The sequence below is a fragment of the Leopardus geoffroyi genome, chromosome D4 (assembly GCF_018350155.1).
Source record: "Leopardus geoffroyi isolate Oge1 chromosome D4, O.geoffroyi_Oge1_pat1.0, whole genome shotgun sequence".
In the NCBI taxonomy this organism is placed as follows: domain Eukaryota; kingdom Metazoa; phylum Chordata; class Mammalia; order Carnivora; family Felidae; genus Leopardus; species Leopardus geoffroyi.
Genome location: NC_059342.1, coordinates 77,008,273 through 77,033,439, shown reverse-complemented (window position 1 = coordinate 77,033,439; position 25,167 = coordinate 77,008,273). Strand labels below are relative to the sequence as shown.

Below are 25,167 nucleotides of genomic sequence, written 5' to 3'. Positions count from 1 at the left end.
GGTCATCTCAGTGAGATTTTAAAGGGGGATGATGTCTGTGTTGCAGAAGGAGAGGTTCGGGCATTTCAGGCAGGAAGTGCAGTGTGGATGAGAACGGAGAGGCCATGATGCTGCTCAGGGCCAGTGGACTGTGGTGTGCATACAGAGGCAACGGGTGGCCAGCGTCTGGCACTGGGATGAATTAATCAAGTGAAGGGATTCCTTCATGTCCAACTCTCCCACCCTACTGCAAATAGCTGGTGGAGCCAGGGGCAGGTATGTTCACCCTCTTCGCTTCTGTTCGGTTGTGGGATTTTACAAGTTTCCTTTTTCCTCCCTTGGCCACAACATGGCGTGGTACCATGCTCTCCTGACACATTACGTTTTATTACCTGTCAGGGGTGAGTCCAAGCCTGTGGCTCTCAGGTGGGGAACCCTCTGGATTGAGGTAAGGAGGTTGGGGATTGACAAGTCAGACTCAGCAACAGAGACCTAAGGAGCCATCATGGTAGCATCTTTAGGCCGGGTGGAGGGAGCGCTGGAGTTACAGGGAATTCTACACCCTCCCTCAGTGGTAAACCACTTTTAGGAGTCAGGGAGATTCCACCTTTTGTAAAGCTCTGTCCTGCACCCTCCCCAAATCTTTGTCTCAAGCCCCCTTATAATCCTTGAAGAGCATTGCATTATAAGGCTGTGTAATTCAGGGCAAGTTGCTACCTCTCTATGGTCCCCATTTCCTGGTCAGTAAAATGGTGGATTAGATCATCGATCTCCATCACTTGGTACTCGTTTGTATGTGAGGTTTTCTGTGATTCCAGGTCATAGCCAGTAGAGATGACTTAAAAAGGGTGTGTGGGGGGTGTGGATACTAGGGACTAGGCCACAGGGTCGTGGACACTGTTTCCAAGTGAAGCGGGACGCTTAACCTCTGCCTCCTCCTTCTCTGTATTCTGTACTGTGCCGTCCCCCACTGCTCTCGAAACAACCTGATTCTTGTCTTGACAGTGGTGAGATAGGCAGAGTGATGAGAAGACAGACAGCTGTCAGGGTATTTGCAGGTGCTGAATGCAGTGCTGGCTCCTTCTAACAGGCATCTTTCTTAATTCTCAGGACATTTGTTAAAGATTGCCTTTTTTTAAAAAAAATAGATCATTTATTAATTTATTTCCTTAGAGAGCCTGTGAGAGCAGGGGAGGGGCAGAGGGAGAGGGAGAATCCCAAGCAGGTTCCCGCTGTCAGTACAGAGCCCAACATGGAGCTTGATCCCACTAACCATGAGATCATGACCTCAGCCGAAATAAAGAGTTGACGCTCAACTGACTGAGCCACCAGGTGACCCAGAGATTGCTTTTATGACTCTCATTTTTCCATAGGAGGCAAGTGACGCTTAGGGAGATAAACCTAACTTACTAAAGGTTGCTCAGCAGGAAGGAGCAAAGTGGTTTTAAAAATTTACTTCACCCCAAGACAGAACGCTTCATATACCTCTCCCAGGAGAGATTTTCATTTTAAAAACAGGGCTCAACAGCAACACTTCACCCCGCAAATGACTCCATCATAATGGGATATATGGACAGAGCACCTGGCTGGCTCGGAGGTGCTGTCCTGGTACTCCTGGCATACCCCCGGTGTGGACTTGGTCCCTCCATCTTTTTACTCAAATATGCAAACTCCTTTTCTCAGCCCAGTTAGGACAGTGGGGAGAACACTGGATTTGGAATCAAGAAACCAGAGCTTGAATTCCCGTTCTGCCATGCTCTAGGGGGAAGATCTTGGGAGCATCCAGTCACCTGTTGAGTCCTCGGGTAGCACAGCTGAACAATGGATGTCCTACTCTCTCCTTTATTTATGTGGGTTTCCCGCCCCTAGCTGAGCGCCTGGCACACATGAGTGGGTATTGGTGAAAGTTAGTCCCTGTCCCCATTCTTTGGGCTCCCTCTCCACATCCATTTGCAATGTTGTGAAATAGGGGAGGGAGAGAAAAAAATTCATTGATTGTTTGGATGCATTAAGCAAAGAAAAGAAAGGAAAAGAAAGAAAGAGAAAGAGCAAATACACAGAGAAACCAAGAGCAAATAGTGAAGCTAAATGACAAAGAAAGACCAGATGAAAAAATGCAGCAAGGGAGGGAGGTAAATGCTTCAGGAGAGAGTAACCAGGAGTAATAAGATTCAGTTCTGTCAACTATCCATCTATTTTCAAATAGAATCTGAAATGATGTGCTTTTCTCCCTTGCCAATAACTCTTAATTCTCTTCCTCTCCCTTATTTACCTGGATATAACTGTATTATTTATCTCCACTGGGTGGCCAGGGAAAGCAGGTTTTTGTTTTTTGTTTTTGTTTTTGTTTTTTGTTTTTGCCAAAGACACAGTTCTCCAAGGAATTGAGAGGGGCAGATTGGGGGCAAAGGCATAGATGAGCTGACAAATGAGGGTGAGGAAGGAGAGGGTCTGAGGTACTCCTGGGGTGTCCTCGTCCAAGTGCCGTTCCCCTGGCTGCATCCCTGCCCCTGCTGTCTCTCCATCTTCTACCCCCTATCCCCCCTACCCTGCTGAGGTGAACTCCCAATCCACATACCTCAGTGATGCATCCTGTGGGCATTTAACCTGGTCTGACATCAGGATTGCTTAGACTTATAAAATGTCCAGATTATAGACTCTGCCTGCTTACCTTGTCCAGACCCCTGATAAATGAGGAGCATTAAGTCACCCCTCACATACATTCCTGTGACACCCTGTGCATACTCTCTCATGACCGGTGCAACAGGATTGTCACTTTCATTGATTTTCCTTTTCCTGCCCTCCTAGATTGTGATTTTCTTGAGGGCAGGAACTCCTGAAATGTGCGTTGAGTGACGCATTTATTCAACAAACATTTGTTGGGCACCTACTGCATGCTAAGGACTGAGGATAGCAGTTACCTAGACAGACGCAATCTTGTACCAGGAATGAATGAATGAATGATTAATATATAAATGGATGAGGGGCGCCTGGGTGGCTCAGTCGGTTGAGTGTCTGACTTCGGCTCAGGTCATGATCTCACAGCTTGTGAATTTGAGCCCCATGTCGGGCTCTGTGCTGACAGCTCGGAGCCTGGAGCCTGCTTCTGCTTCTGTGTCTCCCCTCTCTCTGCCCCTAACCCACTCGCATTCTGTCTCTCTCAAAAATAAATAAACATTATATATATATATATATATATATATATATATATATATACACACACACACACACACACACATACACACACATATATATATGTGTGTATATATATATAAATGGATGAAACTGAAGCAAGAGGAAAATACAGCCATTGTTGCTGGATAGTGGCCATGGAGGAACATTCATCTGGAATGGAAGGCAGCAATCAAATTGGTCTTTTTTACCTGATCTTTGGGACCTGGCACTGAGCCTGATTTACCTAATCTGCGGGACCTAGCACTGTGCGTGACACATTTTAGACAGTCATAAGATATTTATGGAGGCTATATATATTTTTAAGAATTTTATTTTAAGTAACTTCTACTGCGCCTAATGTGGGACTTGAACTGACAACCCTGAGATCAAGAGTCCCATGCTCTACCGCCTGAGCCAGCTGGGTGCCCCGTGGAAGCTATATTCTGGAATGATGGGGGCAATGATGGCATTTGCTTTTAGGACTAACTGAGATTTTCGAGATTTCGAAGCACATTGCTAGGCATGGCTTTGTTTTCTCTTAATTCTGTGTCAGGTGTGATATAAGTAGGATAGTAGGTGACCCTTCCCACCACACACACACTTTACAAATAAAGAAAGAAAATCATAGAGGCTTTCTGACTTGTCCTCAGGTAAACTAGCTAGTTGGTGGAGAAGTATCACGCAAACCTCAGCATGTGACTCCAGATTCAGTGTTCTTTTCACAAATCCAGACTGTGTGATTATCGATTAGGTTAGAAAGACGAGGATCTATCCATCCATCCACACATTCATCAGCCATCCATTTATCCTGTCATTTTAATTTATGGTATTTGGAGAGCTTCATTTACCTCCCAACTAGGGCTTGATCTGATTGTATGAAGGAGTCCCAAGTGGGGCCTCATATTCGTTATTCTTCTGGGAGATAGCCCATAGGTAAAGGCAGCCCCTTCTTTACTTTCCTCTCTGCAGACTTGCTATATCCTTCTGTTCCCTCTGCACTGATGACCCTCTGCTTTTTCTGCTGGTTTCCTCCCACTACCCCTTTTGCATCTGCAATCCTGTCTTTTTGCCTTTGTGCCATTCATCCATTTATAGTGCCCTCTGCCACACGGCCACTTGTTGAAATCTTGCCCATCCTTTAAGGCTCCTCCACAAAGAAACTTTCTAGATCCAGCCAGAAGTCATCTCCTCTCCTTTAAGCTTTCTACTTTGATTTATAGTTATTTATAGCATGCTTTTTCTCCATTCCTTGGCCCAAGCTCCCGAGGATAGAGTTCCTCAATGCCAGATCTCAGAGAAGGTTGGTTGACTAAATGAATCTTTAAAGTGAGCATGTATCTGCCTCTAGCAGATGCAGAGGTAATATATATTCAATGTAGAAAATGTAGAGGAAAATGAATCAGATCATGATTAAAATCACCTCCGATCCCACCGTTTAAAGAGCACTATTCTTGATGTTGCAGTGCATTTTGTTGCAGTATACTTCTTTCCAGCCGTGTACACGCATACTTATGTCTAAACAGAATCATAAGATTATCTATTTTCTGTATAAACTTCTTGTCTGTCTCCGTCAGAAATGCAAACACCCTGAATGTTTGAAGGCTTTCTCTTCATTTGCATTCTCCAGGGCGCCTAAACTTGAGCCAGATGTTAAGTAAATTTCTGTAGTGTTGTTATATGGGAATCAAGCCATCGCTGCTGTCCTCAGTTGGCATTTCTTCTCTCCGTCCTCTCCGTGCCCATTTGAACTCAGATACGGGGACAGCTCAGTTCAACTCAACACACATGTTTGTGGAGCCTTCTGCCCTGCATTCAGCCACTGTCTCAGGCACTCGGGTACACAAATGGCTCTGAAGTGTCCCTGTACTAGTGTCCAATAAGAGAGAGGTCAGCTGTATAAACACATTTTAACATAGGTAAATACCAAATGCTGCATAGATAAATAGCAAAGACCAAGACAGTGGTAAAATAGGATGCTGTAATTATGTGTGTGAAGTAATATGTAACAAATGTAACTGGAATGCTTACTGAGGATCCAGATTAAGGTTAAAAACTATTTTGTGCTATTTAATTCTCAAAATAACTCTATGAGGTGTTTTATTTATTTCCATAATAGCAGAAAAATAGCTCTATTTCTATAATAGCAGGTGCTATTATTATCCTCATTTGACAGATGAAGAAACTGAGGCACAAATAAGGTAAAAAGTTTATCCAAAGACCCCCAGCTTGAGCACAGGGGAGCTGTGGTTCAAATTCAAGCAGTTGGTCTCTCAGGGTCTATGATATTATATAGCATGCAATACTTCCTCTTTATAGAAGCGTAAAGGAACTTCTAGCTCATATGGGGGTCATGGAAATCTTCCAGAGCAGGGGATAGGGTTGCGTAGGGAAGGCTCTCCCAGACTCTGAAGAAGCATTTTTAGTCGAGGCAACGAAATGATGTGTTATAAAATTAAACTGATTTATCTTGGCCTTAACAAAAAGGCATCTTCAAAGACATTGAATTAGGAAAGAGTACACTATATATGGAGATTACATAAATATTTGATCAGATTTAATGTGTAAGTGCAGGGAAAGGAGTGAAGAGGGGTAAGGCAGAGGAGAAATTCAGGTGCTGGGCTCATGAAATTAGGTTTTATCCTGAGGGGAATCAGGAGCCATTGAAAGATTTTGAGCAAGGGAATGATGTGGTCAGATTTATAAGTTGGAAATTTAATCCTGGTAGCTATTTGCATGATGGTTGGAAGGAAGCCTGGAGGTAGGCATACCAGTTGGGGCCTTCTAGGTAGTCTCCACTGACTCCCTAAGATCCACTCTTAACCCTTTCCTCCTTGCTGAGGGCCCTGGAAGACTGACCTGTATGAGTTGCTCCGCCTTGGGTGTTTGGTTGGAATTGGCCCATGGAAGGCACCTGCAAGAGATTAGCAGGTAGAAGGAGAGTGAGGTTGGAGCATTTATTACCCCAGCACTCCCATGATGGGCCATGCCTTGTCAGTAGCTGGGTTATTCTACTGAAGGCCACAACTCCTGTCTGGCAACCCTTTCCTACAACTGTGGCTGTTTCATGGTTTTATAAATACCCCTCCCCTTGCCCCTTTGGGCCTAGGGTGGTGACAGCTCCTTGCTGTTGTCAACCTTGAGGTGCTTCATCACTGGTTTACCTTAATCCTGTCTGTGTTGATTAATTTTATGCAATTTTATGCAATTTGACTTTGTTTAGAGGATGTCCAGAGAGCTGGTAAAACATTATTTCTGGATGTGTCTCTGAGCATGTTTCTAGAAGAGACTAACATTTGAATCCGTAGACCAAGGAAAGGAGAAAGGCCTTTATCAATGCAGGCATTGCTCAACCTGTTGAGGGCTTGAACAGAACCAAAAGGTAGAGGAAGGACAATTTGCTCTCTGCTTGAGCCAGGATAGCCCATCTTCTCCAGCCCTTGGGCATTAGCCCTTCCAGTTCTTGGGCCTTTGGACTCAGACTGAGAGATTTACACCACTGGCTCCCTTGGTTCTCAGGACTTTGGGTTTAGACTGAACTGTGCCACTAGTTCTCCTTCTTGAAGATGGCAGATTTGGGACTTCTTAGCCTCCATAACCATAGAAACGAACCCTTCGTAATAAGTCTTTTTCTCTCATATAAATATATGTATATCCTGTTGCTTCTATTTCTCTGGAGGACGCTGACTAATATACTTCCAAAGTCTTTGTAGACAGTCCCTTCTCAGCGACCTTACTGAGTGTGTCTTCTCTTCTGTGATAAGACCCTGACTGGCACAAGGCCATTTGAAGTATTCCACAAGAGAGACGATAAAGGTCTGCATTAAGGCAACCATTGTAGACATGAAAGGAAGGGCGTGTGTTTGAGATATATTTCCTAAGCACTCAGCAGGACTTGCTGTGTAGAGATGACCCACCCCCGCCCCCATGAATTTTGGGACAGCTAATGGCCAGGATGATGGAAGTTAACATCTCTACCTTTCTCAACTCTTTGTACCTAGGCAGTGAGTTCATCTCACGTAATGTCTGCCTTCCCTCAGCGAAGCAAAGACCATTTGCAAACTCATCAGAAGCGCTCTCTGGCCTTCTGCGAATAATCTGCTGGAGGGTCAGCTGGAGCTGTGGAATCTGACGGAGGGTTAGTTAGCCACTTGGGAGATGTTACCAAGATGGCTGGTGATCAGAAGAGCTGCTTATTTTCATAATGACCTTCAGGAATTAAATAAAAATACAATGAGTGCCATAGATTAGGAAGAACAAGCCAATTAAAAGCACAACACGCCTTCGGGAATTTTTATTTCTTTTCCAGGAGGCTGAAAGGCATCTGTGGCTGCTGAGGCAGGATGGCGGTCTACCCAGAATCACTGATGAAGGCTGATCCGCTCACTTGGCTTTAGCGGGGTGGTTGAGGGGATTTGAGCCTATTGAATATTTCACGAGTTGCAGCCCATGGGGGGAGAACAGAGAAAGGTGAAAAGGCAATCCCTGTGTTTCTTTATGATTCCAATATAAAACCAGGCTATCCGAGGTGGGAGGGAGGCAGGCAGTGGAGTCAGCCTACCGCCGGAAGGCATGGTGCACCAATTCTCCTACTTTAATATCTGCTGTTTCGTTTTATATTCATCATGTCAGCATAATCTGCCTTTATGGGAATCGTCTTGGTTCCCAACCAAATGTGTTTAGTCCCCCTTTTGCTTTAAGTTTGATTGTAATGTGACTTGAAGACTTCAATGAAATGTTTATATGGAAGGACTAGGGGAAGAGGTTGGGGAAAATGCAATTGGAAAATCAATCAGCGGGGAATTTCAGGAGCTGGCCTTGGTTATGCTAGTATTTCTTTGACCTGTTTTTAATGGACACAGGACTGGCGCTCTGATCAAGTGTACTTTGCTGATTCCCGACTGCATGCAGAAGAGAGTACACTGTGTCGCTAGGGACTCAAAGCCCTTAACCCTGTGTCTGAAGTACATTTCCAGCTGACATCCCACCACACTCCTACTTGCACATGCGGTGTTAGTACCCTGAAATACCCAACTGCCCAGCCCGTCTCCATGCCTCCTCTCTCTGAAGGCCAACAACATTTGCCCATTCTTTGCAACGTTCATGTCACCATGTTTTTAGAGTGGCTCCTTGTCCCTAAGCTAGGAGAGTCCTGTCCCACCTTCAGATTCCCAGTGGAGCTTACTTACTCTTTCTTTAATACTCTAGTGAGGTTAAACTCTACCTCCGTAATCTTATTATGGATATGTGTGTGTGCATGTATTCATCATTGGCAATTCAGTAATTTTTTCTTGAGCACTTGTTATGCGTCGGGCACTTTTAAAAGTATGTGAGATATGGCAGGAAATCCCTGCTCTCCTGGAGAGGCAGGCATTAAATACATGTTTAAGAAAATGCATAGGATTGGGGCACCTGGGTGGCTCAGTTGGTTTAGCATCCGACTCTTGATTTTGGCTCGGGTCATGATCTCGCAGTTTGTGGGATTGAGCCCCGTGTCAGGCTCTGTGCTATCAGCGTGGAGCCTACTTGGGATTCTCTGTCTCCCTGCCCCTCCCCCACTAGCGCTCATGTATGCTCTCTCTCTCAAATAGATAAACTTAGAAAATGCACAAGATTAATTTAAATAGTGATAAGTGCTATAACAAGTTTTTGTAAAGGGGATACCAGAGAGTGTGATGTGTGTAGAGAGAACTTTAGCTAAAACTGGCAGAGCCTCTCTGAACAGGTGTCACTTGATCAGGGAGACTAACACCGAGGAGAAAGTGGTTTGCAGGGTCTGGGAGGAGAGTTCCAAACAGACAGGAGAAAGAGTCCTTCTTTCCTGAGACAAGAGTAAGAGTAAGCCTGGTCTGTTTGAGTAACGGTTGTAAGTTTGCAGGGCTGGAGCACATGAGGAGGGGATTGGTCAGAGTAATGCGCAGATTCTGGGCCACAATAAATGGAGAGTGTGTGCATGTGTGGGCAGGGAGATGCCAGATGGGCATCTAAAGAAAGGACATGCCACTAAAGAAAGGACTGAGCTTCCTGAAGGCAAGATTATGCCTCATTTCACTCCATGTTCTGAACTACTAAAGTACTCACAATTGAGTAGGCCCTCAATAAAGTGTGTTGAGTGAGTGAATAAACAAACACAAGCATGAATGAATGAATGAATGAATGAATGAATGAGTGAATGAATGAATGAGTGAATGAATGATCAGGCCTTCTGCTTCTGCCAGGGTGGTTTTCTCTTTGAGGCTCCATGGCCCTCCTCCCCGCCTCAGCAACAGTTTCCTTCCTTTGTAATAGAGTGAGTCCAGAGCTGATCTCTGTGATTCAATATTTACTGTGTTTCACACACTGTTATTATCATTTAACGTTTACTGTCTGCTGACTGTGCACTCATCGCTGTAGCAAACAAAGAGCTCAATCTAGTTTTGGTTCATGGGCTAATTTAGTCAAGGAAAAGGAGATGTTGTAAGAGCTACCGGCATAGTAGAAATTGTGTGGACCGGAAGTCCACTGGGTCCATCTGGGCATACATTCACCAGTGGCCTTAAGTGAGTGACTCACCCTCTGTGACCCTCCGTTTCCTAATCTGAACATGAGGAGGACAGGCTTCTTCAATGGTGGGATTTTGAGCACAGGCTGGGGAGGGAGAGCTCCAGGAGTAAAGAGTGCAGATTTCAGCCAGCCCTCCTTCACTGACTCTGCCTCCCCAGTCCCAGGCTGTGTCGATCAGATGTGGCACTGTAAGTGCCTGGCGGTCCACTGGCACAGGGGTCCTTTTTTTCTGGAGCTGCTGAATGAGAGGCAGCCATTTCCAGAGGCAGCTTGTAGCCGTGGGTTCTCTGGGCCTCTGGTTATAGGCTTTAATGCCCTGGGAGAAATACGAATGAGGTACTGAGCAAGGCCATTTACCATGTCTTCACCTTGCCTCGGCCCAGCTGGCTGGCTGCCAGAGATGTTGCTGCCAGGGCTTCGGGTGCTGAGGCCAGGAGGTGGGGCGGTGTGTGGAGAGAAGGTGCTGGGAAGAGGCCCACTTCACAGACTGGCCACCCAGCCAGCCTCTCCCGTGGCGCCCCACAGTGAGCTCTTAGGGTCCTTGTGATGGTCTCCAGCCCTGCTCAACTCTTAGTGCATCCCAGGTAGGTTTTCACTTGGACTTGTAACCTCCTATGTTCTGGCCACCTTGTCTTTTACTTGGAATGAGGTGGGAGGCTGTTGAGGGTTTGGCGCTGAGGGCTGATGGGAGCTAGCGAACAGGTTCTGGCAGGGCTCCTCTGGTTTCTGTGTGGGAATGGACAGAAGAGCAGAGAGGCAAGAACAGAGTCCAGTTAGGAAGTGCTTGTAGTAAGTCAGGCAAGAGAGGTGGTACCTTGGCCCAGATGGTTGCAAGAGAGGAGCCAAGAAGGGAAGGGACTTTGGGGTGGCTTTTGAAGGATTTCCTGGTGGACTGGAGGAGGAGAGGGAAAGAAAGCAAGCAGTCAAGGATGTCTCAAGGATTTTTTTTTCAGAGCAGCTGAAGGGTAAATTAGATTCTGTGCCTGTTAATAATAATAATGATAATAAATATTAATAGCTAACTTTTTATAGCACTTATCAAGTGCCAGATGCTCTTCCCTAAGGACTGTTGATTGTGAACCTCAAGGAGTTAGTCTATGGGGGGTGGACGATGCAAGAATAATTCAGTAGAATTTGGTGAGCAAACATCATCTCTTCAAGGTGACTCTGTTTCCTTCAGTGTCGCCAGACATGGCGGGGGTTGTAGTGGGGCATAGGGAGAGCGGACTGGAAACGAAGTTCTAACTCTGTTTCCCCACCAACCCTCCTTAAGTGTGTGTGTGTGTGTCTACACACACACGTGTATGAGGTCTTTGGTGACTATGGGAATATGACCCCTAGGTCAGCTCTGTAGTGCAGAGCTCCAAGCTCCAGACATCATTACAGCTACTTGTCTACGATGGAGTGTTTCTGTCTCCTACGGTAACCCTCGCTTGAGTGAAGTCCTGGAACCCTAGCAACCTTCCCCTTTCTTCATAAGATACCCTGATAGGCCTTTGTCCTTCTAGGACATTTCCAGGGACATATTCCCTCTAGTAGGCAACATTATGAAAAGATTGTATGATCTTGGTACAAGGACACTTCTTTTAAGTAATCTCTACACCGAAGCGGGAGCTCAAACTCACAACCCCAAGTTCGAGAGTCACATGCTCTACTGCCTGAGCCATACAGGTTCCTCCGGTGCAAGGACACTTCCTGAAAGCTAATGCTGTCACCCTTCTTATTTAATAAGAGGCTATGTTGGTACTGAATGGAAGTACTATTAAAATAATAATTTAGAGGTCAGGTGACTGTAGCTTGCTAGGAGGTTCTAACTTCCCCTTGGTCATAGGAGAACATTAGTGTAGGGCAGTGAAGTATTTTGAAGTATTTTTAAGTCATGGAAACTTTGTGCCAACACTCCCTTGCTGGGGTTGCAGTATATACACTAGCAAAAAATGGGCTTCTCTGACTGAAGCAGGAGAAATAGGCTCAGAACCACCCACTTGCCAAGCTCCTTTCCTATAAAGAGTAATTCTGAGGCACCCAGGCTGGGCCACATGTTCTCTTGGGCCTTTCCAGCTTTGGGGTTCTGCAGTGATGCCCTGACACTTCCAACTCAGCTTTTAAAGAATTCACACTCTAAACCCCTGCTCTTCTCATGGATGGAGATGTCTTCCCTTCATCGTCTTCTAGTTCCATGGCCTCAGGAGAATGTAAACTCTTGAATCTCTTGCTTAGATTGATTCTGCTCACTTTAATTGAATGGACTGAATTGCCTTATCATGGATGGTGCTATACACAAGGACCCCAGACAGACTGGGTTCAAATTCTGTCTCTTACACTTTGTGGCTTGGGGAGATTCTTGGCCACAGTTGACCACGTACAAATGGAAGCGATGGTGTCCGGCTCATAGATTTGATGGATGGAAAGGCATCCAAAGTAGGTGCCTTCTGATCTCCTGAACATGTGTGTGGCTCTTTCCCTCCCTGGAAAACCGAGGCCCAGGCAATGCCGCTCACCCAGCGCCTTTGGTCTTGTCTTACAGAGATGTCTGGCACGGCGGCGGACATCTCGCTGGTGCACTGGAGACAGCAATGGCTCGAGAATGGCACCTTGTATTTCCACGTCTCCATGAGCAGTGCCGGGCAGCTGGCCCGGGCCACCGCGCCCACGCTCCAGGAGCCTTCAGAGATTGTAGAGGAGCAGATGCACATTCTCCACATTTCTGTGATGGTGAGTGAGGGGGAATGCCATAAGGTGCTAGGGGATGGAGAGGGTGAGTTGGGGAGACTGTGGAGGGAGGCTGGGGTTGCCAGTGGCAGGTTGAAGAAATTGGCTGTGTGCAAGAGGTTAGAATGATAAACAGAAGGTCAGGTGGATTCTGTGGTGTCACTTGGACTGATGCATACCCATCCATCATCTGTCAGCTGTGACAAACTAATTGTGCTTCAGAGAAGAGAATAAAGGGTCTCCAGCTCCTTGGCCTTTTGGCCGACATCTCTGGGAATAGCTGTTTAACATCTGTCACGTGCTTGGCCTGTTCCACCGAGGGCTGAGGTTCAGTGCTCCAAAATACAACTGGCCTTTCCAGGAATGACTGAACAAACAAAATAGGAACAGAATTGGAGCAGGGCTGCCCTTTCCCAAGTGCCTTTCATAGGCCAGGTGCTTTGACCCTCACAATACCCTCTGCAGTGTAGATCGTACATGGTGACCCTTGGCGCTGGGCTAGGCTTAGCCACAGTCACACGTCGAAGCCCCTCCATTACCCTCCTGTTGTAGTTGTGAATACTGAGTCGCGGGGGCAGAGAAACTTTACCCAAGGTCACATAGCTAGTAAGAGACAGAGATGCTCTTGGGCACTCGAACCCCTAAGCATGTCTGACTACAAAGCCTGAACTATGTCCTCCACACTATTTCTCTCAGTGCAAGAATTTATTGACTGTCCAAGCGTGTGTCAAGCACTGTGCAGGGCACATTTAAGGACATTATCTCATTGCATTCTCACCAAGAATGCGTGGAGTCAGGCATGTCACCTCCATGTGAGAGATGAAGTTACGGGCACAGAGAGGTGAAGTGGCCTTCCATCTCTGTCGGCCCTATGACCTGGAGCTCTTGGAGTCTGCTCTCTCTTCAGAGAAGGCTGTTAGGGCTTAAATCACTTGAATGGTGGTCTAAAATGTATGTAGGCTCATATTAATGGTTTCTTCAAAAAGCTGTAGTTAATGGCTCTGTATGGTAGATAGGAAAAAACAAATTCATTATGCAGAATGTACAGTGTCTAATTGGCTCAAGAAGAGATCTGATAATAGCTACAAGTGACATCCCCCTAGTGCTTTTCACTCTTCAAGCCATTATTTTCTCTTGTAGCACGGCTCTGCCGAATGCATAAGGATAGGAAATGTGATTCCCAATCTACACGTGAGAAAGGTATGGCTCAGAGAGGTGAAGAATTTGGCATAAGGCCACTCAGCAAAGCAGCACTACCGTGCAGTCCTGTATTTTCCATTCAACAGTCAGCAACATTTATTGAGAATCTGTACTGGGGACAGACCTTTGCTCTTGGTCTCCAGTCTCCTGGTTCCTCTTCACCTAACACTGTGCATTAGACATTCTGATTAGGGCTGAGTAAGAGCTTGGAAGTTTTCTCTTTTTGGAAAAACACACACATACCCCAGCCAGACAGCAGTGTTAATTTTGGACCTAACGCATGCTTATCACGTGGAAAAACAAATCAAGGCCTTTGTGTTATTCACGGAATGAGTGCGATAGACTTTTCCCATATATATATTTTGCAAATGATGCAGCCACATGCCAAGCCAAGTGAGTGCCTGCATGCTAACTTTGGGGTGCAAGTGTTTCAGGGTACTTGCTCAAGAGTTCACGGGGCATGAGACACCATCTGATGCCAAGAAGACTCGAGGGGGCGTGACTTACTTTTTTCATGTTGGAGAGTGAGACTCTGTTTTTGATTAATATTTATTAAGCATTTTCTGGATTCGGCCTCACGTTTACTTGTCTACATCCTTCCCATAGCCCAGTAACCTAGATGGTATAATCTCAATTATAAATGAGCCCTGAATGGACGTTCTCTGCTTCCAGGTTCAGTGTTACTTCCACTAAATCACACACTCTGTCTCCAAGGACTGTAGGTGTTCTTCACCTTTTTATTCTGCTCAGTGAGTTCAGCTTGGAAAGGAGAAATCATCAAGACCCACACGAATCTGGAATTCAAGATGTGGCTGGCAGAGTAGGCCCTGTGGAGGTTGGCACAATCCAGATCTTCCCTGCCCTCACACTAATGTGGCCCAAGGCTACCACCTTGTGGTCCCGCCAGTTCTTTTCCATCTTCAGGGCTCCAAAATCTGGATCTTTCCTGTCCTCACCTTACTACCTCTTCAGGAGATAGAGTCATGTCCAGGAAACCTTGAACCCCAAGACATTTGTTGATGGCAGCCCGGCTTCTCTGAGGTGAGGTAGGGTGACGTGGAGGTTCATAATAAGCACAGGTTCCAGAGCCCGAGTGCCTGGGCGTAAAGTCCTGCTGTGCTGCTTAACACTCTGGATGATTTTGGACAAAGTTTCAAATTCCTCTGTGCCTTGTTTTTGTCATCTGTAAACGAGGCTTCCACCAATACTTACTATGTACGTACACCGAGCACTTGTATCAGAGGGCTTGGCACCTAAGACCATTAGCTCTTATTCTTAGGGGCTCTTTCTTTCTTTCTTTCTTTCTTTCTTTCTTTCTTTCTTTCTTTCTTTCTTTATTCCTTCCTTCCTTCCTTCTTTCTTTCCTTCCTTCCTTCCTTCCTTCCTTCCTTCCTTCCTTCCTTCCTTCTTTCCTTCCTTCCTTCCTTCCTTCCTTCCTTCCTTCCTTCCTTCCTTTCATGAAATTTACTGTCAAATGGTTTCCATACAACACCCAGTGCTCATCCCAACAGGTGCCCTCCTCAATGTCCATTACCCATCCTGCCCTCCCTCCCACCCCCCGCCATCAACCCTCAGTTTATTCTCAGTTTTTAAGAGTCTCTTATGGTTTGCCTCCTTCCCTCTCTAACTTTTTTTTTCCTTCCCCTCCCCCATGGTCTTCTGTCAAGTTTCTCAGGATCCACATAAAAGTGGAAACATATGGTATCTGTCTTTCTCTGTATGACTTATTTCACTTAGCATAACACTTTCCAGTTCCATCCACTGTTGCTACAGAAGGCCATATTTCATTTTTTCTCATTGCCTCGTAGTATTCCATTGTGTGTATAAACCACAATTTCTTCATCCATTCATCAGTTGATGGACATTTAGGCTCTTTCCATAATTTGGCTATTGTTGAAAGTGCTGCTATAAACATTCGGGTACAAGTCTTAGGGGCACTTTCATTGAAAACTTTAAGATGTGTTGATTTAATATACCTTTTCATTTCATAAATGGATGAACTGAGGTCCCATATAGGCTGCAAGTCGTCCAGGATCCCCCAGACAGACAGTGGAGCTTGGCCTGGACAGCACACCTCTCTGTGGCTTAGACTCTTATCTGTCCTTGCTGGTCTGGCCACAGTTCAGCAAGAATGAAAAGAATGTTTGCTTTCCTGTCCCCTAAACAACCATTCAAAATAGCATTCACAGTGGCTAAAATCTGTTTTCCCATTTCGTAGATGAGAAACTGGAGATGCAGTGAGTTTAACTGACTTCTAAGGCTGTGTGGTTAACAGGAATGCAGTTCTGGGAGCAGGCTTTTCCCAAGATTCTAAACTCAAGTCACATGGTTACTCACGACAGGATGGCTCCTGGTCTATCAAATTTTGCATTGTTTCTGTCTTTGGTGAAGATCTGAGATCGTTTGTGAGAAGATCCAAATCATTCTAGGGTCAATGTCCTCCATTCTCTTTTCTCAGGACAAGCATCCTGCCCACTCATGTAGGGTAACCAGCTCCAGCTCAGTCATTAGAACCTGCTACAGTTCATGCCTTCTGGAATGGAACCAGCATGCTCTGAGTTTGTTAAGACCTGAGCCTGAGATATTAATAAACTCAGTAGCTATTTGATGTGACTTGGTCACCCAAAGATTAAACGGGAAAACCAGTATTTCACCCTATATAGGCTGATTCCAGAACCTCCACCCTTACTCTGCATACTAGACTGCCATTTCTCTTCTCTCTGCATCAGCTGTTGGCTTAAATTTATAAGACCTTATGGGCAGATTCATGCACAGACTCCTCCTTGTGTGGAATCTGTGGGTAGATTAAAGGGGGCGGGGTTTGACTTGGAAGTCAACTCCAATATTGAATAGTATCTCTGTTGCTAGCTTTATGACTTTGGCCAAATCAAAACCATCATTGGTGAAACTGGGATAATGTTCCCTAATTCTGAGAGTTTTTCTAGGTACTGAATGCAGCTACATGTGCCAGTGTCCTGCACAATGAAATTAATGGCTGCCACCATTGAGGACTTTCTGTATGCCAGGCACAGTCTAGTTGCAGCACATGGGTTATTCCATTTAATTGTTCTAACATTCTGTAGGATAGATACTGTTATTTCCCTCATTCTCCCACCATTTATATGGGTGGGCCACAGTGAAGGGGTGGTTATAAGGGCCCAATACCCCGGTCCATGGCAGGACAGACCTTTCTAAGTGTTTGAGCTATCTGGCACTCGATGACGGAGTAAGGGGTAGTCAGTTTTTTGTCTCTGGGGGTAGGAAAGCAAAGGGTAGAAGCCCTAGTCATCAGGATTTTGAGAGAAATAATACTTAAATTAGATGACTAGTGTGGTTCTCTCACACTTATAAGATCTATAATTCTATGGCATAATAATATATAGAAAAATACTTTGAGGATTATAAAATGCCACATAAATCTAAGGAATTATTATTCCCATTCTCAATCAGAAGCTTTGTTTAAAGGATTTGTGTGATTTGGGGATAATTCTTTTTAAAGCTTTCTGTGAAAAATGACTTTAGATCATTTCCCCAACCATTGCATTTATTCATTCACAGCATATCATGCATTCCTTAGTTCATTGATTTAATCACTCAATCATGCAGTGGTTTCCTTGCCTGCTAAACCTAACAATGAAAATCCTATCTGCAAGAAAATAAGAGAAAAGAAAAAGAAAAGCTTTGAAAAAGTCAACCACAAGCTCAGAATGAGCCAACTATATGGACTCTGATTGTCGAAAGTGGTAAGAGTGGTTCCACATTTTATTTTTTTAATTTATTTTTTTATTAAAATTTGTAATGTTTATTTATTTTTGAGGAGGGGAAGGGGCACAGAGAGAGGGAGACCCAGAATCCGAAGCAGGCTCCAGGTTCTGAGCTGTCAGCACAGAGCCCGACCCGGGGCTCGAACTCACAAACCAACTGAGTTACCAGGCACCCCTGTTTCCACATTTTAAGTTGTATTAATGAAAGACTAGTGTTCTGAATAACTAGTTTTAGAGGTTCTAGATGAGACCTGAAACAATGTGTTTACTTTTGGGGATCCCATGCTCAGAGAAACAATGATTAGAAAAGTTATGAGAAAATAGTTAAAATAGTGAAGGATCTGAAAATAACAATGTTTTAATTTTTTTTTTTAACGTTTACTTATTATTGAGAGACAGAGAGAGACAGAGCGTGAGCAGAGGAGGGGCAGAGAGAGACGGAGACGTAGAATCTGAAGCAGGCATCCAGGCTCTGAGCTGTCAGCATAGAGCCTGATGCGGGTCTCGAACTCACAAACTGTGAGATCATGACCTGAGCCAAAGTCAGGCGCTTAGCCAACTGAACCACCAAGGCGCCCCTGAAAATAACAGTGTTAATAAGCATGGTTTAAACACTTAGTGTTGTATTGTCAGCGTATGTTTGACTCACTCAATTCTCTACACAATCCCAATTCAACAGATATCCTGTTGAACTCCTGTTCTACTTTTGAGAACATGCAGGCACAGAGAATATAACTAATGTGCAAGAACTGTGGATTGGGGTCCCCAGGTTCATATTCTGGCTCCATTACTGACTTCCTAGCTGTGTAACATAGGCATCTTTCCTCCCTCTGCTTCCATTTCCTCTTCTGGAATGGGGTGAGGATGGAAGTAACTGCCTGAGGGCGTTGTTGTAAGATGACTCACATAAGGCACATACCGCTAGAGACTGACACGTAGCTGGGTCTTCCTAAGTGTTAGGACTCTGCCCTTTATTCGCGTATCAGTTTCCGAGGATTGCCGTAACAAAGTGCATGGACTGAGTGACCTAACATGTGTTGTTTCACACTTCTGGAGGCTAGATTTCTGAGATCAAGGTGTGGGCGGGGCCACACTCCTTCTGAAGGCACTAGGGGAAATATCCCTTCCAGCTTCTTGGAGTTCCTTGGCTTATGACAGCATAGCTCTGATTTTTACGTGGCATTCTCACTGTGTGTGTGTCTGTCTCTGCATCCACATTTTCCACTTTTTATGAGGATGCCAGTTATATTGGGTGGGGCCCACCATAATGACCTTGTTGTAACTTGCTTACCTCCATAAAGTGCCAGTCTCCTCTCCATATAAGGTCATGTTCTGAGGTATTGGGCATTAGGAGTCCTACATATATTTTGTGTGTGTGTGTGGGGGGGGGGGCGGATTTCACCAATAACAAGTGCCATTGCTGTGTTATTTATAAGTGATATTATTGAAGAAAGCCCAGGGCAGCCAGGACAGGGGAAACCAGGCCATTACAGACTGCAGGTCCCAAAGGCCTTTGGACAGAAAGTAGAGTAGTGAGGAAAACATCCTAAGGGGGATTATTTTAAAAGGAAAGGTGACAATGATATAGTGGCAGAAAAAAAAACACGCGATACATACAGCCATGAAGCTGTGGCCTGGGACTCGGGTGTCCCAGCCCTAACACTCATTTGCTCCCTGACCATAGGCACACACTTCCCTTCTTAGCCTTAAGACCCCCATGTATAAATTGAGATCATCAACCGTTTATCAGTTGCAGGACATGATAAGATTGGGCAATACAGATATACCATGTACATTTTTATGTACTTATGTACATGTATTTATGTACATCAATCCCGTTTATTTTTTTAAGAAAGTAGAATTTTAAAAATCACAGATGCATGCATTAAGTTTTAAAAATTCAAGCCACATGAACCTGGTAGCTCAGGTTTGACTTGCCTCAACAACAAGGATGTACTAAAAGCATGTAGGGTCTCTAGCTAGGCTTACGGGACCGTGAGAAGGATAAGCCATGGCTTCTGTCTATAGGATATGAGACTTATCTCCCATAGCATTTAGGGATGCAGCATAGTGAAGTAGAAAGAACATGGTCTGGTGTCAGGAGCCTGGGTTTCAAGCCGAGAGTCTTCCTCATAGCAGCTATGGAGGTTTGGATGTCTTCACCTCTCTGAGTTTCTTGGTTGGTCATTTGTAAAAGTGGAATTAAGATTGAAATCATGGCATTGAACTGAGACAATGCCCATGAAAGGATTTGGCTAGGTTTCCGCAGAAGCGACGGAGCTATAAAATATGGTTGGAATGTTGGAGCCCAAAGCACCTTAGACCTTGCAGAATCCAACTTTTCTAGATGAGTCAGCTGGCACACGTTTATTCTACAAACAAATCGCTCTGAATCTTGGTGACTGACCAAACAGTGCTTTCTTGCTCACGCGCCTTCCGTGTTGGCAGCTGCGGTCTCTGTGGCTCAGCTCCGCATGTCTTCTCATTCTGCAGTTTTGGCCGAAGGGGAGCCCCAGCCTGAGACCTTTGGTCTCCATGGCAGAGGGAATGAGCAAAAGAACTGGTGGAAATCGAGGACGCTTCTGCAAGCTAGTGCTCACACAGGGGGTTCTCTCATGTTCTGTGGCCAGGGCCAAAGCACATGTGTGGCCCAACCCAAAGCCAATGGCAGAGGTGTATAGTCCTTTACAGAGAATGGGCATGTGGACAGTTGCATACGGCAGCAGACTGAACCCCACCTTCATTTTGTGGGTGGAGAGAATGAGGCTAGGAAAAGGATGTTCTCCATCCGGATTACCCCATCTGTCTGGGCCGACAGTCAAGCCCAGAAAGAAAATCCTGGAGATGGCAAGAGGCAACCTAGACAGGGGAACAGAGGCAGTTGGGATGCAGGATAGGATTGTGTATAAGAAAAAATAATCTGCAAAATATGAGACAGAGGGAGGCAGAGAGAAACACAGACAGGAAAAATAGACATCTGCTAATATTCATTGAGTAGCTCTTCTATGTTAGGTGTATAGAAACTACTGAAGACAGAGAGGGAAACTGAGAAAAAGGGAGCTGATGATAATGAGAGAGATGTAGAAAAATACAAGGAAATTGGCAGGAATGGACCGGTAAGGAGTTAGCAGTAGAAGCAGAGACAGGGAAGAGGATGCAGAATAAAAGGCAAGGAGGAAGGAACCACACAGAGGTGGAGGTGGAGGGGCAGATAGAACCCAAGCCCAAGAAAAAGTGGTAGAAGGGTCCTGGGGTGAGGAGGGGGATGAGGAGGAAGTCAGGGGCTGAGAGGGACAGAAGGCCTCCTGCACGACACGGAGGGGGGCACTGGCACAGTGGATCTGAGAAGAAGCAGCAGAGGAAAAGGTGGAAAAGAGAAGGGAGAGGGGAGATCTAGAGACGGCAGAGAAGCATGGCAGGGGCAGGAAGGGCAGCAGGCAGGTTGACAGAGTTGAGGGGGATGTTCTCTTGGTGACTACTCTCTACCTTTACACTCCGGCTTGTTGTTGCACATTTCATTTTGCTTCAAGAACCTGAAGCTTCTGGAGCACCTGGGTGGCTCAGTTGGTTACATTTCTGACTTCGGCTCAGGTCATGATCTCATGCTTTGTGGGTTTGAGCCCCACGTCGGGCTCTGTGATGACAGCTTGGAGCCTGGAGCCTGCCTCAGATTCTGTGTCTCTGTCTCTCTCCGCCCCTCCCCTGCCTGTGCTCTGTCTCTCTGTGTCTCAAAAATAAATAAACATTAAAAAAGGAAAAAAGAACCTGAAGCTTCTGTGTGTGCAGTATTCTAACAACACAGAATGAATGCACGTGTGCTGTGCGGTATTCACGTTGTATACTCCCCTTCCCCCATGCCCTGAGTCAGCCCACGGTGAAAATGTCCAGTGAACTTGGCGTTGGACACAATAGAGCTTCAAGATCCACCTTCAGTTAGTTCCCCTTCCTCCCCCTCCCAGTCCTCAGAAGACAACTTGGTCTGGTGGAAATGACATACGTTTGGACAGACAGATGTTGGTTCAGAGTATGACTCTCTTATTGCTGCTTGTCTCAGGCACATTCCTGAACTTCTCTGATTGTTACTGTCTCCTGAATCTACAGTGAGGCTGTGGGCCTCTCATTCATGGGGCTGAGGGGAGAAGACACATGGAATGTCTCAGCACAGTGCTCAGAGAACATCCCTTCTCTTCCTTTTGCCCTTCAAAATATTTCTCCCTAATTCACGCTCATGCTTGACCTTCACAAACATCCTTTGAGCTAAGCTGGGCAGGAGTTATTCAGAATATTGACTCTGGGGGCGCCTGGACGGCTCAGTTGGCTGAGCGTCCCACTTAGGCTCATGATCACATGGTTTGTGAGTTCGAGCCCCGTGTCGGGCCCTGTGCTGACAGCTTAGAGCCTGGAGCCTGCTTCAGATTCTGTGTCTCCCTGTCTGTCTGCCCTTCCCCTGCTCGTGTTCTGTCTCTCTTTCTCTGTCTCAAAAAATAAACATTTGAAAACATTTTTTAAAAAAAGAATATTGGCTCTGAAATACTGACATAAATAATAGACTAAATAAATGAATGAGATAGAAGACATAGCTCTTTCTTACAATAGAATCCCAATTGAGAAATAAATGTGGAAGGAAAGAGGGAAGTAGAAGATCGTCATTAGACAGTCACCACTGTTAAAATTACTACTGGGGCGCCTGGGTGGCGCAGTCGGTTAAGCGTCCGACTTCAGCCAGGTCACGATCTCGCGGTCCGTGAGTTCGGGCCCCGCGTCGGGCTCTGGGCTGATGGCTCAGAGCCTGGAGCCTGTTTCCGATTCTGTGTCTCCCTCTCTCTCTGCCCCTCCCCCGTTCATGCTCTGTCTCTCTTTGTCCCAAAAATAAATAAACGTTGAAAAAAAAAAATTAAAATTACTACTGACAAGATCCACTGATATATACGAATATTAAAGGGTGAAACTTCAAGAAGAAGCAGGATAGTTGCGGAATCTCAAAGTATTCCCCCCCAATATTTATTAATTATGAAAGGAAAATGGTGATTTATAGTAGAGAATCTAGTAGATAAGTAGTATCAGCTTCTAGGGCTGCTGTAACAAATTGTCACAAAGTGGGGGGCTATTGAAACAACAGAAAATTATTCTGTCACAGTTTTGGAGGCCAAAAATCCAAAATCAAGGTTTCAGTAGGACTGTACTCTCTCAGTGGCTCTAGGGGATATCTGTTCCTTGCCTCTTCTAGTTTATGGAGGTGCCAGGTGTTCTGTGGCTCGGGACTACATACATACATACATAAATACTCCTGCATACATAACTCCACATCTCTGCCTTAGTCTTTGTATCACCTTCTTCTCTATGTCCTCTCTTCTGTATGTCTCTCATAAGGACATGAGTTATTGGCTTCAGAGCCCTCCTGGGTAATTCAGGATGATCTTCTTTTGCAAGATCTTAACTTAATTACATCTGCAAAAACCTCTTTTTGTTTGTTTGTTTTCTTTCCCCAAATAAGGTAGCATTCACTGGTTCTGGGAGCTAGGATGGGGACCTATCATTTTTTGGGTCTACCATTCACCCCACTACCTCACTTTAACCAAGTGATCCAGGTTACCACCACCAGGAATAAGACAGATCGACATCATGAATCCTCTGCTAGGATGCACTGAGAAGGGCACAATGCCGTTCCTGACGCTTGTGCAAAATGTGTACCCTCATTGTAATTGTGAGAATACAATTAGGCACACCCCAAAGTGAGCGACATTCTACGACATAATTGGCCAGCGCTCTTCAAAAGTGTCAAAATCATGAAAGATAGGAAAGGCTGAGGGATTGTCACGGATAAGAGAAGACTGGGCAGACATAGAATCTAAATGCCACATGGGATCCTGGACCAAAAAAGGAACATTGGTGGGAAATATAATAAAATCCATATAAGGTCTGTAGTCTTGTTAATGTATTATAACATTTATTTCCTGGTTTTGATTATTCTTTTATATGTGATTTTAACTTTGGAGGAAACTGAGTAAATAGTATACAGGAAATCTTCTGTACCAGCTTTGTGACTTCTCATGAGTCTATATTCAAAATAACAGGTTTATAAAGGTTTTTTTTAACATTCATTTTTGAGAGACAGAGCACAAGTTGGGGAGAGAGAGGGGGGCACAGAATCCAAAGCAGGCTTCAGGTTCTGGGCTTTCAGCACAGAGCCCAATGTGGGGCTTGAACTCATGAGCTGCGATGATGACCTGAGCTGAAGTTGGACACTTAACCAACTGAGCCACCCAGGTGCCCCTGTATTCAAAATAAAGGGTTTAAAAACAAAGAGAGTGTGGAGTCTGGAGCAGGATTGCCTGGGTCAGAATCCTGGCCTTATCATTTAACTGCCACTTAACTGCCATTGGTTAAGTTACTGCTCTGTGTCTGTTTCCCCCATTAAAAATGATAATACTGATAGTTTCTACCTCGTGGAATTAAAATGAGGTAACATGTGGACTGCATGCAAATGGTAAGTCATCAGTTTCATTGATATTGTTACTATTATTGATCTTGTTTGACAAACGATAAAACCTCGGATGAGGGAGTTAAGATAACTCGCCTCTACGATCACATGGCTGGTGCCTGAGCCCTGAATCAAACTTAAGTTTCTGATTCCAGGGGCACCTGGCTGGCTCACGTGGTAGATCATGTGACTCTTGATCTCAGGGTCCTCAGTCTGAGTCCCACAGTGGGTGTAGAGTTTACTTAAAAAAACTTCTGGTGACGCCTGGGTGGCTCAGTCGTTTAAGCATCCAACTTCGGCTCAGGTCATGATCTCTCAATTCATGGGTTCTGGCCCCGTTGTCGGTCTCTGTGCTGACAGCTCAGAGCTTGGAATGTGCTTCGGATTCTGTGTCTCCCTCTCCTGCTCCCCTCCCCACTCGTGCTTTTTCTCTGTCTCTCAAAAATAAATAAATGTTAAAAAAAAAAAAAAAAGATTTCTGGTTCCAAGTGATCTCTCGTAAGACATTTCTTCTGCTACCAGGGCAAAGATGGGTAAGGACGTCTCCTGGGGCCCATCTCCTTAACCATCTGGTCCCACATCCCTGTGTGTCGGTCAAACGGGCCTGACTCTGGACTGTGGAAGATGGCAGCCACATTTTCCTCATCATAAGTGCTTAGAAGTGAGGAAAGCAGAAATTTCCAACTTAATTCTAAAAAAAAAAAAAAAAAAAAAATCCGCAAGACAACCTCAGCCCCTTTAAAACACAGGGAGTCCAGTGCGCTCATTGTAGAGTGAAAACAAATATGGAAACTAAGCCTGTAGGTCTCAGAGTGACTCAGTGTCATGTGTCAGGTCAGTGGCAGAAATGGCCTTGCTGGCTAGACTGCACGAATGCGCACTCGTGCTTATGTGTCTGTGTGGGTGGGTGGTCCCCGCCTCACTACACTTTCTAGACGTCCCCCAGCTGTGATCTGTACTCAGCAGAAGGCCTCTGGCTCCATGCTGCGGGAGCCATAAACATATAGGTTGCACACAGCTATATTTCACTTCATTGTGGTAATCATCCTGTCTGCACATCCGCCGATACAGTCAAACAATTACCCAATTCAAACTTCTGCTGCTAATGTTCCCCAGCTCAAGGGCGTCTTTAATAGCAAAATAATACTTGTTTTTTCTTCCTTCCCTCTCTGTTTTTTCCTAATCTCTCCCCGATGAGACATAACATTAATTACAGCAGTTAACGGAAATTCTGTCTCCATTACTGCCTGCCACCTTTTCTATCTTGCCTTCCGCCTCCAAAAATTCCTCTCTTGAATGAAGGGGGGAGGTTTATGC

At 45.2% G+C, this 25,167-nt stretch overlaps 1 protein-coding gene across 4 annotated transcripts in view; it reads left to right on the top strand.

Moving 5' to 3' along the window:
- The window catches only part of ASTN2 (astrotactin 2), an 879,885-nt gene that overhangs the window by 115,723 nt on the left and 738,995 nt on the right, over positions 1 to 25,167 (top strand). For all 4 annotated transcript variants that reach the window (XM_045469026.1, XM_045469024.1, XM_045469025.1 and 1 more), the window contains exon 2: positions 12,221 to 12,408. In XM_045469026.1, coding sequence (XP_045324982.1) covers positions 12,221 to 12,408 — 188 coding nt within the window. The remainder of the gene's footprint in view (positions 1 to 12,220; positions 12,409 to 25,167) is intronic.